Consider the following 11,963-nt stretch of genomic DNA (forward strand, 5'->3'; position numbering starts at 1 on the left):
ATTTAAAACGAAACATTTGGAAAAAACAAAATGAGGTGAATGAGAGCAGAACAGTGGTGTGGTGCTTAGCACTGCTGCCTCACAGCAAGAATGCCCAAGGTTCAATTCCACCTTACCCGGGGTCTTTCTGTGTGAAGTTTGTATATTCTCCCTGTGTTTGTGTGATAAAAATATTTGTTTTCATGTCTGCATAAAGTACATGTGTCCAAAGTGGTGTGAGCAACAATAATAAATGAGGGACTAAAAAAAGGAACTGATCAACAGACTGATCCATGAAAAACGCAAAACATTTTATAAAAAAGTTTAAAATTAATTCTACTGCCACTGTAACAAAAAGCAAGAGTGCTTTTACTTTAATATCTGAAGTACTTTTTACTCAGTAGCTTCATTAGTATGGAAGTAAAAAAAACAAAAAAACAAAAAAAAAACAGGATGCAAAATATCTGTGAATTTTATTTTAATTCAATTCAATTCAATTTTATTTATATAGCGCCAAATCACAACAAACTGTCGCCTCAAGGTGCTTTGTATTGTGGGTAAAGACCCTACAATAATACAGAGAAAACCCAACAGTCAAAACGACCCCCTATGAGCAGCACTTGGTGACAGTGTGAAGGAAAAACTCCCTTTTAACAGGAAGAAACCTCCAGCAGAACCAGGCTCAGGGAGGGGGGGGTCATCTGCCGCGACCGGTTGGCTGAGGGGAGAGAAAGACATGCTGTGGAAGAGAGCCAGAGATTAATATCAATTAATGATTAAATGCAGAGTGGAGTATAAACAAAGTAAACAAGGTGAATGAGAAGAAACAGTGCATTATGTGAACCCCCCAGCAGACTAGGCCTATAGCAGCATAACTAAGGGATGGTTCAGGGTCACCTGATCCAGCCCTAACTATAAGCTTTATCATAAAGGAAAGTTTTAAGCCTAATCTTAAAAATAGAGAGGGTGTCTGTCTCCCGAATCCAAACTGGGAGCTGGTTCCACAGAAGAGGCGCCTGAAAGCTGAAGGCTCTGCCTCCCATTCTACTCTTAAGTATCCTAGGAACCACAAGTAAGCCAGCAGTCTGAGAGCGAAGTGCTCTATTGGGGTGATATGGTACTATGAGGTCTTAGAGATAAGATGGGGCCTGATTATTCAAGACCTTGTATGTGAGGAGAAGAATTTTAAATTCTATTCTAGATTTAACAGGGAGCCAATGAAGAGAAGCCAATATGGGAGAAATCTGCTCTCTCTTTCTAGTCCCTGTCAGTACTCTAGCTGCAGCATTTTGGATCAGCTGAAGGCTTTTCAGGGAGCTTTTAGGACAGCCTGATAATAATGAATTACAATAGTCCAGCCTAGAAGTAATAAATGCATGAATTAGTTTTTCAGCATCACTCTGAGAAAGGATGTTTCTAATTTTAGAAATATTGCACAAATGCAAAAAAGCGGTCCTACATATTTGTTTAATATGTGCATTGAAGGACATATCCTGGTCAAACATGACTCCAAGATTTCTCACAGTGTTACTGGAGGCCAAAGTAATGCCATCCAGAGTAAGTACCTGGTTAGACACCATGTTTCTAAGATTTGTGGGGCCGAGAACAAGAACTTCAGTTTTATCTGAATTTAGAAGCAGGAAATTAGAGGTCATCCAGGCCTTAATGTCTTTAAGACATTCCTGCAGTTTAACTAATTGATGTGTGTCATCTGGCTTCATGGATAGATAAAGCTGAGTATCATCTGCGTAACAATGAAAATTGATGCAGTGCTTTCTAATAATACTGCCTAAGGGAAGCATGTATAATGTAAATAAAATTGGTCCTAGCACAGAACCCTGTGGAACTCCATAATTAACCTTACTGTCTGAAGAAGACTCCCCATTTACACGAACAAATTGGAGTCTATGAGATAAATATGATTCAAACCCCTGCAGTGCAGTACCTTTAATACCTATAGCAAGCTCTAATCTCTGTAATAAAATGTTATGGTCAACAGTATCAAAGCTGCACTGAGGTCCAACAGGACAAGAACAGAGATGAGTCCACTGTCAGAGGCTGTAAGATCATTTATAACCTTCACTAATGCTGTTTCTGTACTGTGATGAATTCTGAAACCTGACTGAAACTCTTCAAATAAACCGTTCCTCTGCAGATGATCAGTTAGCTGTTTTACAACTACTCTTTCAAGAATCTTTGAGAGAAAAGGAAGGTTGGAGATTGGCCTATAATTAGCTAAGACAGCTGGGTCAGTGATGGCTTTTTAAGCAGAGGTTTAATTACAGCCACCTTGAAGGTCTGTGGTACATAGCCAACTAATAAAGACTGATTGATCATTTTTAAGATTGAAGCATCAATAATTGGAAAGACTTCTTTGAACAGTCTAGTAGGAATGGGATCTAATAAACATGTTGCTGGTTTGGAGGAAGTAACTATTGAAGTTAACTCTGAAAGATCAACTGGAGCAAAAGAGTCAAAACAAATACCAGCAGTGCTGAAAGCAGCCGAACATGAAGAATAATCTTTGAGATGGTTATGAATAATTTTTTTTATAGAGCAACAAACTCTTTTTCCAGGCTAAATGAGCATCTTCTAATTTAGTGAGACGCCATTCCCTCTCCAGCTTTCGGGTTATCTGCTTTAAGCTGTGCGTTTGTGAATTATACCACGGAGTCAGGCACTTCTGATTTGAAGCTTTCCTTTTCAGAGGAGCCACAGTATCCAAAGTTATACGCAGTGAGGATGTAAAACTATTGACGAGATAATCGACCTCACTGGGAGCAGAGTTTAGGTAGCTGCTCTGTACTGTGTTGGCACATGGCACTGAAGAGCATAACAATGAAGGAATTAGATCCTTAAACTTAGTTACAGCACTTTCAGAAAGACTTCTACTGTAATAAAACTTATTCCCCACTGCTGTGTAATCCATTAAAGTAAATGTAAATGTTACTAAGAAATGATCAGACAGGAGGGGGCTTTCAGGGAATACTGTTAAGTCTTCAGTTTCTATGCCATATGTTTGGACAAGATCCAGAGTATGATTTAAGTGGAGGGTGGTGGTGGTTTAGTTTTAAACAACTAAATTCTTTATGACTGACTGTTTATTATTTTGTGTTTAAATAAAGTTTGCAGGTTTGAATTTCTGCAGTTTTACTTCATTTTCTTATAAGGGCAGTTTATCAAATACAATTATTTGTTTCTGAATGTTTAAACAGTTAAGGAAAATTTCAAAATAAAATGCTGAAGAAGTTCAGTCAATCACATGACCCCAGGATTGTCATGTGATTGGATTTCCTTCTGAGGAGGAGATCAGAAATGTAATGTGGTTCCAGGAGTGAATCCAGTGACATTTAAGGACCTCAAACATATTTCGGGGACTCCTTAAAACACCTCAGAGGTGGTTTGTTAAAAAAAAAGTCTTGACGAATGCTGTTTTACTCAAATACCCCAGGATTATTTTATCATTGTCAAGAACATTTGGAAAACCTCAGTGGAACTCAATGAATAATCCAGGGGTTCAAGAACTCATGTCAAGGACCTGCAGGAACTAATAGGTTTTTAGTTGTGTTTTATTTTAAAATAATGCAGAACAATCTTCTGTAAAAATGTCAGAAAATAAAGTTTTTTATTCAGGAAGTTTTCTTTTTCTAATCCTAATTTCTTGTCTTGTGGAAATAGTTTCTGTCTCTGACAGTAAGTAAACCCAGTGTAAACCCTGGGCCAGTCTCTACAGCTGCAGCAGGTGTGGCTGCAAAGAGTCCTGCTCTCTGATTGGGTCCTCGCTGGTGTCCATGTGGATCTTCATGTGCAGATCTCTGGAGCGTTTTTCCTGGTAGCTCTTGTCACAGAGCCGGCAACTGTAAGGCTTCTCACCGCTGTGTGTCAGCAGGTGCTTCTTCAGGTCGTTCTTGGTGACGAAGGCTTTCCAGCATAGGTGGCAGCTGAACGCGCGCTCCTTCCTGTGGAAGCGGAGGTGCGTCTCCAGGTACCCTTTGGTGCTGAAGCTCTTACCGCAGAGGCTGCAGCTGAACGGCTTCTCACCAGTGTGCGTCAGCATGTGGGCGTTCAGCCCTCCCACCTGCCTGAAGGCTTTCCTGCAAATGCGACACTGGAAGGGTTTCTCACCCGTGTGGATCCTCTTGTGGACCTCAAGGACATGGATGGAGGCGAGGCTCTTCCCGCATGTCTCACAGGAGACGCGGTTGGATGGTTTGTTTCCTGTGTGGTTCCTGATGTGCGTGGTGAGAGCTCCGTTATCAATGAACGTCTTCCCGCAAAACTCACAGATGTACGGTCGCTCCCCACTGTGGATCCTCTTGTGGCGCCGCAGAGCACCGGGCCGCGGAAAGGACTTCCTGCAGATGGTGCAGTGGTATGGTTTGACACCAGTGTGACTCCTCATGTGGGTCTCAATGTTTTGGTAGGTTTTACCGCAGATGTGACAGATTTTGCCGGCGTCTCTGTGACTTTGCAGGTGCTCTGTCAGCGTCTCTGATGGATGCAGACTTTCACCACAGACACCGCAGATAGACTCTGCTGAGTGACTCTTGGCATGTTTTCTCAAACTTCCTTTACTCTGAAAAGACTCGCCACAGACTTTACAGCACGGAGGCATCTGAGCGGGCATCCTGGCTTTCTCTGCATCAGATGTCAGGATCTGAGAGTCTGCAGGTGACTTGCCAACCTCACCATCACAGACCTCTAAAGAGTGACTTCTTCTGTGGGTCTTCAAAGCGGTGCTCTCAACGAAGGTCTTGCCACAGTGGTTGCAGACATGCGGGCGCTCACCACTGTGAATCTTCTTGTGGCGCCTCAGTGCACCAGGCCGTGGAAAGTGTTTGCCACAGACAAAGCAGCGGTACGGTTTGAGGCCCGTGTGGCTCCTCATGTGGGTCTCCATGTTCTGGAAAGTCTTCCCGCAGACACTGCAGATCCCGCCAGTCTCTCTGTGTGACTGCAGGTGCGTTCGGAGAACATCAGGTGAGTCGAGCTGCTGTCCGCAGACGCCGCACATGCTCTGTGACTCCCTGCAGTGCATTTCAGCATGTTTCCTCAGGAAGCCTCGGCTGTGAAACGAATCACCACAGACTCTGCAGCAGTGCGCTGCTGACTTCAGGCCTGAAGTTGGTCCTTCTTCTCTTGGTTTTAGTGAGTCCGACTGAGTGTCCTCACTCCCGCCTTCCTTCTTGCTATAGTCCCCCTCGCCATGCTCGTGGATCTTGAGGTGCTCGTGAAGCAGCTGGCTCTGAGCAAAGGTAACTCCGCAGATGGGGCAGGCGTTGCCCATCCTCCTGCTGTGGATCTTCTTGTGGCGCCTAAGCGCTCCGGGTCGTGGAAAGCTCTTTCTGCAGATGCTGCAGCTGAATGGTTTGACTCCAGTGTGGCTCCTCATGTGTGTCTCCATGTTTTGGAACATTTTCCCACAGACCTCGCAGGTCCTGCCCCTGCCACTGCCACTGAGGGTTTCTCTGTGAGATCTCAGATGGTCTGACAAACTGTCTGATGACTCAAAGTGTTCTCCGCAGACCCCGCAGAGATGTTCAGGGGTGTCTGAGTGTGTTTCCACATGTTTCACCAGAGTCCCTCTGTGGCAAAAAATCTTTCCACAGATGAGACAGCGCTGATTTGTTGGACAGTCTAATGAGGCTTTCCACTGTCTCCATCCACTGGACCTTCTTCTGACAGTCCTCCTGTCTGTCCTTTTAATGCTGAGTGAGTTTTTGCTGCCTGTCCAGTGGTCATCACTTTCAGCTGCAGAGACGATGTCTGAAGAGGCAGGGTGGGGTGGGACTGAAGGCATGTGGGCGGAGTCTGAGAGTGGGTGAAGACTTTCATCAGCGGCATCCTGACAGAGAGCTGATGTGTCTGAAAGGAAAAAAAAGGTAATCAGTTCATGAAACTTTTAAGTTCCAGTCTGTAAAATTTTTCTACTAGATATCAATAGATCGCAGGCACCCAAGTTCTGTTTTCTCACCCCTCTCAACTCAAGTGCATGATCCATGTTTTAGTCACCCAAGAGAGATCAAAAACATTACTTTTAAGACTGTATCTCATAATGGCTGCAGCATGTTTCTACTACTGTTCAGACCGGATCCAGATCAACCCCAGAGTTTTTCCCAATCTGTGGAAGGCTGTCAGGCCACTGCTTACTTCAGCTGTGAGAAGCATCCACCTTTATTTCCTCTGGAGGAGGCTCTAAAGCTTTGTGAAAGGAGTCCGATATGAGTCAGTGAGTCAGGGAAGCTCAATTCTGTCTGTGATGACAGCGATGCTGAACGTTTCAGTTGGTAAGAGCTGCTGTTTTTGCCGCCGTTAGTGAAACTGTGTGTGAAGGGCATGTAACTTTGTTGAACTCTGATTCTTAGTGAATAAACTCTTGTACTGTGTGAGAATGTAATCAAACTTTATCAGAGAAAAGTTTGATTTATTTTAGGACACTCTAGCCTAACATTAACTGGCAGTGTTCGCTTATAACCAGCTTTTGTTATTTAACCAGCTCCTGTCAGCTGCGTGGAGACCAGAGGATCGCAGGTCTGATCTGCTTACAGTAAGTAATGGTGGCAATATTGGTGATAAATACGCATGTTTATGCATGTTTTCGTGTGCTACAGCCCTGACTTTAGTTCATGAGATGAGGCTTGGGGGGAGGAGGGAGAGGATGACATTTTATTAAGATGCTGGTCACTGTGTCTGTTTCCTTCACATTTTTGCTTCTTCTCAGATGATAGAACATAGGTATGATGCTTCATATCTTGAGTCTGAAGGCGCAGGCACAAATTTAAATCTCCCCCTTACTGCATGTGAGTACCTACAACCTCTCCACCCTTGACATACTACGTATGTGGCCAGTCTCTAGCCACATAAAACGGCATTAGTCAGCAGAGAGATGTCCTTCCCAGCTGCTGTATTCAAATACGGAGGGGAAACATGAAGACTTCCACAAACCTGTACCCACTCCTATGTAATTTTAATGGCGTAAGTAGTAAATAAGTAATTGGCAAGTAGTTAATGAGAACATTTGTTGGAAGATGTAATTATATAGTAATCAATGTATATTTATGAGTCCAATTTCTTAAATTACCTCTGCCCTTGGCTGCTGCTGACACACAAATAGGGTGAAGAGTGCAGTCATTCTAGAGGGGCTCAGAGTAGAGCCGCTACTCCGCTACATCAAAAGGAGCCAGCTGAGGTGGTTTCGGGCATCTGTCTAGGTTGCCTCCTGGAGAGGGAGGTCTGGGTTTCTCTGCTTAGCCCCTTTGCTCACCGTGTACACAAATGTGTACATCACTTTCTATAGTTATATATTGTACTGTAGCATTCATTTTCTGACATCTCCTATAAAAAACATTATATAGGCAGAAGACCAATTTTTCTCCACCAAAATTCCTGTATTGTGACTGAAGAGATTAGGCTGCTGCCTAATCTCTGACATTCTGTACTTAAGTAGAAGTACTTAAGTAGAAGTACAAGTACTTGTGTTAAAAACTACTCTGGTAAAAAGTTGAAATACTGGTTCAAATTCTGTACTCAAGTAAAAGTAAAAAAGTACAGGCTCTGAAATGTACTCAAAGTAAGAAAGTAAAAGTAGCTCCTTGGAGGACGTTTCTACCTCTTTCTTACATCTTTCTCCATCTGAGTGAAGTTATCGCTCATTCTTTGCTCTCCCTTAAAATACAGCAGCTGTTCTTTTAGCTAGCAGACACACTGTGTGACAAACTGCTCACACTTTTTTTTGTCCTTTACGTTTTCTCTCATTTATTTTCCTCACCGTTCCGGCGTGCAGCCTCTATGTAAAGCGCAACTTCCTCTGGCTCTTTCCGGTCTCCGAGCAAGCGTTGCAGGAGCCTCTCCCTCTACCGTGTGGGGTGTCTGGTCCCTCCCTCCCTCCCACCCTGTTGTTGCGACTTCCAAGAAAAAACCCACTCGCAATCAAAAGCCGGCTCCCACACTGACCGGAAATTCAAATGTTTCTCAGACGCATTAAACCTAAAGTAACGAGCTTGTTTTGAAAATGTAAGAAGTAGAAAGTACAGATACTCGTGTAAAAATGTAGGGAGTAAAAGTAAAAAGTTGTCAGAAAAAGAAATACTCAAGTAAAGTACAGATACCTGAAAAATCTACTTAAGTACGGTAACGAAGTATTTGTACTTCGTTACTGTCCACCACTGCACAGAGGTGACACCCCCCCACCCCCGTACTGATTGAACACCCCCACACCTACGACTAATTACTCTCCGCTGTAACTGTATATGCATATTTATCGAACTTTATATTTAACAACTGCCTATATTGTATATACATATTAGTAAATTAATCTTCTGTATATTGTATAGTATATTAAATTCACAACTGCAGTAATACACTGTGTGTGTGTGTAATATATATATATATATATATATATATATATATATATATATATATATATATATATATATATATATATATATATATATATATATATATATATATATATATATTATTCAGGTTCTTGTTTCATGTGTGTTCAAACTGCTTCTGAAGGACACACACATTAAACACATCTGAGTCACATCTGTTCAGCAACAGATGATAGCGGCCCAGTCATAGCTTCACCTTTGTGCAGGTGGAAACAAGCACTTCCTTGTGTTGCTACTTCATGTTAATTTTATATTTCTACAAATATATTAATTAATATTAGTTATTGTATCACAATAATTAATAAGAGAAGTGTTTGCTGTTTTTCTGCTGTGTTGTTTTTAAAATATTACCAAAGTTATGGTTGAACAGATGTCAGTGAGCACCTTAGTGTTTTTTGCAGTGCAGATTAGGGCAGCATTCAGTGGGAGGAGCCTGAGACAGTCATCGTGCCTCTGAAGCACAGACATTAAAAATCCTGGGCCCGCACTATGAAGCGAATCTGACATCAGCAATCAGGATAAGCGGGCTTTCCCTGTCGTTGAGGTGTTGTTGGCAGCATTGGACCAATCACAATTATGGCTCATTATGGCAGCAGAGTGGCTGATTTTACAAAGGAAGATTAAACTATACTAATGGAAAAATATGAAGACTAAACACACAATACAGACCAAAAGTAATCCAGCTGCTGCAGACAAAGCAGTAATGTTTAACACTGTGAGAGGAAAGAAGAAGCCTGCCATGAACACCAGCATCACTGTCCTCGGTGAAGCCAGTTTGGACTGAGAGACATTGAGAGAAGCCTCTGCTTCAAAACCAGCACCTTCAGGTTTGACTGGAATTTGCAGCTGCTTACATGGACAAGCCAAATAGACTACAGTAGTACTACAGTGTGTAGTATAGTTAGTATTGTACTTAAACTGCGTTACAGACATGGTTGCTGAGTGGCTAGACTCAGTTTTAAAGCTGCAGGTCTGAAGGACTCTGAAACTGTAGAAGTAGTAACAGACAAAGCTGCTCCAGCTTTTACAAACATCTAACACACCCACACCCACACAGGAGAGTGCAGCTCTTAGCTTCTGTGACGTCACCTCTTAATTGGGATCAATACATCTGATTTCTAACCTAACAGTTTCTGGTTCCCTGCAGCCTCCAGCGGTCCTGCAGTTCCGAGGAGCTCACCTGTACGGTTCAGGAGGACCACCGGGCACAGCAGCGCCTCCAGCCGCCGAAGCCGCCGCCGGGACTCCTCCACCTCCCGCTCCAGCAGCCCGACGATCCGCTGCGCCGCTGCCGCGAGCCGTTCAGTGAGCAGCGGCCGCAGCACCTGGAGCAGGCTCCCCGGGGCTCCGGAGGACCTGGACCCGCCGTTCCACTTCTCCAGCGCGCCCAGCACCTCCTCCGCGACCCGGGCCAGCAGCTCCGACACCGAGTCCGCCAGGGTCCGGAGCCCGCAGCAGCGCGGCGGAGGTGCTGTCACAGACATCCCGGTGCAGAGCTCTGAGCATCGGTCAGTAGGAAGGAAAACAACTCGGGGTGATCCGCAACGGAGCGGGTCAACGAGGCGGAGTCCGCCACCTGCTGGAGCGGAGGAAACACCGCTTTCTGACACTGCTGCCCGGTGTCAGAAAGCTTTACATATCTCAGTCGCAGGTCTCGGGCCCTCCTACAGGCTAATGAGCCAAAACACACACTCACAGCTAAAATCACCCAGAAAGGGCTCAGAACAAAAATAATGGACCATTGTGAAACGGCCTCTATGATCCCTGAGCTAAATCCTATTGAACATCTGTGGAAGGAGCTGAAACATCCAGTCTGAAGAAGGCACCTTTCAACCCAGAGACAGCTGGAGCAGGTTGCTCATGAGGAGTGGGCCAAAATACCCGTTGACAGGTGCAGAAGAAATCACTTGATTGCAGTGATTGCCACAAAAGATCGCGTCAGTTTTGTCCAATCCAGTTTCATTAGTTTTTAAAATAATTCTGTTGAACCACAATTCAAAAGCAATATCTGATTTTCATGACTTAATTTTCAGTAAATTTTTATTTATTATTACTTTTGTCATTTTCAATCTCAGCCTTAAGACCAGCAGACTGCTGATTTTACAGGTAACCCTGGAATCAGATTTTTACATCGGACTAAATGAATCTTATTATTTTGATTTAAAAAGGAAAAGATTTTTATTAATTAACTGTTAATTGCAAGTGAAACAAACTTAAATATAAACGTCTGGAGGGGTGTGTTAGTAACCATAACTGTACAAGAGCTGCACAAAAAGAACAGTTATTAGGATGTTACTGTCATATCATAATTTAATTTTTAGATCCTCTGAAGCTATCTCTGTGGGCACACCAGTGGAACTTCACTAACATACCAACTGCACAGGGACAAAGTGTGAATGGAATTCCTTTTAAATAACATGCATTAGCTGAAACCACCTCCAGACACTCCGTGTTTCAGACTGACCTGATGCTGGCGGCACTTATTTTCAACTTTTAGAGAGAGGATCTGCATGAGCTCAAGTGTGTCGAAACTGAGCAGCTCGTAAACTGTCTCCTGATCAAGGCCAACCCTTCTTTGGGAGAACTTTACACCAGTGAACAAAAGTTTTGGCAGTGGTACAAATTTAGTGTTTCAGACCCTTTGCTGCTTCTGTTTTAATTGAGATGATTTTTTACATGTTTCTCTGATCCAGGGAAGCACAAATGAGCATGATGAGTTCCTTGGCACAAGGCAAGTGATAACCAAGAGGCTCAGATATTATCAATGGTCAGGAAACTCAGAGAAACATGTAAAAATCATCTAAATTCAACCTGAAGCAACAGAGTGTGAAACATTTGTACTGTAGCTGTTTTACTGAACACAGAGCTCACTATGCAGCATTTATTCAAACATGTTTTCCTGCTTGTTGCACTAACTTGTCTGAGTAACAGGCTTCCAGCATCACTCACAAATAACTTTCCGGACCCACTGTCTCTCATCAGTAGCTGAGATGAAACGGCTGAAGCCAGCCGTCTGTAATGACTTGGCATTGTGTGGAGCGCTCAGTTCAGACTGAAATGTGTTCACAGCACACAATCAGAGCACGGTGTTGACGGCGCTGGGTTCCTCTCGGACTCTCCTGAGCTGCTGGGCCGGATGAACATGCTGGAAAGATTTTACTGATGTCACAGAGAGACAAGTCATTGCTAATGTCGGCACTCTGCTGGACTCCAGGTGTAACCGAAACAAGTGCATCCAAGTAAAAAACACAAAATATACTGTATATATATATATATATATATATATATATATATATATATATATATATATATATATATATATATATATATATATATATATATATATATATATATATTTCCTACTCTTTCCTGTAATTTGGAATGAGCAGATCTTTAAAAATAAAACGTGATTCTCATAAATGTTTCAGCTTTCAATGTTTTGCATATCTTCATATCTTTTTAAGTTCTTTTGGAAATAAGGTTTTATAAAGCATTTAAAATATGAATTTTCCCTTCAAAGTTACATTAGGTTATTATTATGTGTAAGAAAATGGATAAATGATATCAAAAATCATAATCATGATTATT

The 11,963-nt window shown here is 42.8% G+C and overlaps 1 protein-coding gene across 1 annotated transcript; it reads right to left on the reverse strand.

Annotated features, from left to right (window-relative positions):
* Nucleotides 1-3,144: 3,144 nt before the first annotated feature.
* Nucleotides 3,145-9,859, reverse strand: LOC115788762 (zinc finger protein 345-like). Its single transcript, XM_030741933.1, has 2 exons — nt 9,556-9,859; nt 3,145-5,844 (listed from the first exon to the last, which is right to left on the reverse strand). The coding sequence occupies exons 1-2, from the start codon at nt 9,857-9,859 to the stop codon at nt 3,707-3,709; spliced, it is 2,442 nt and encodes an 813-aa protein (XP_030597793.1). The 3' UTR covers nt 3,145-3,706.
* Nucleotides 9,860-11,963: the final 2,104 nt, after the last annotated feature.

Source organism: Archocentrus centrarchus, chromosome 11 (assembly GCF_007364275.1).
Source record: "Archocentrus centrarchus isolate MPI-CPG fArcCen1 chromosome 11, fArcCen1, whole genome shotgun sequence".
NCBI lineage: Eukaryota > Metazoa > Chordata > Actinopteri > Cichliformes > Cichlidae > Archocentrus > Archocentrus centrarchus.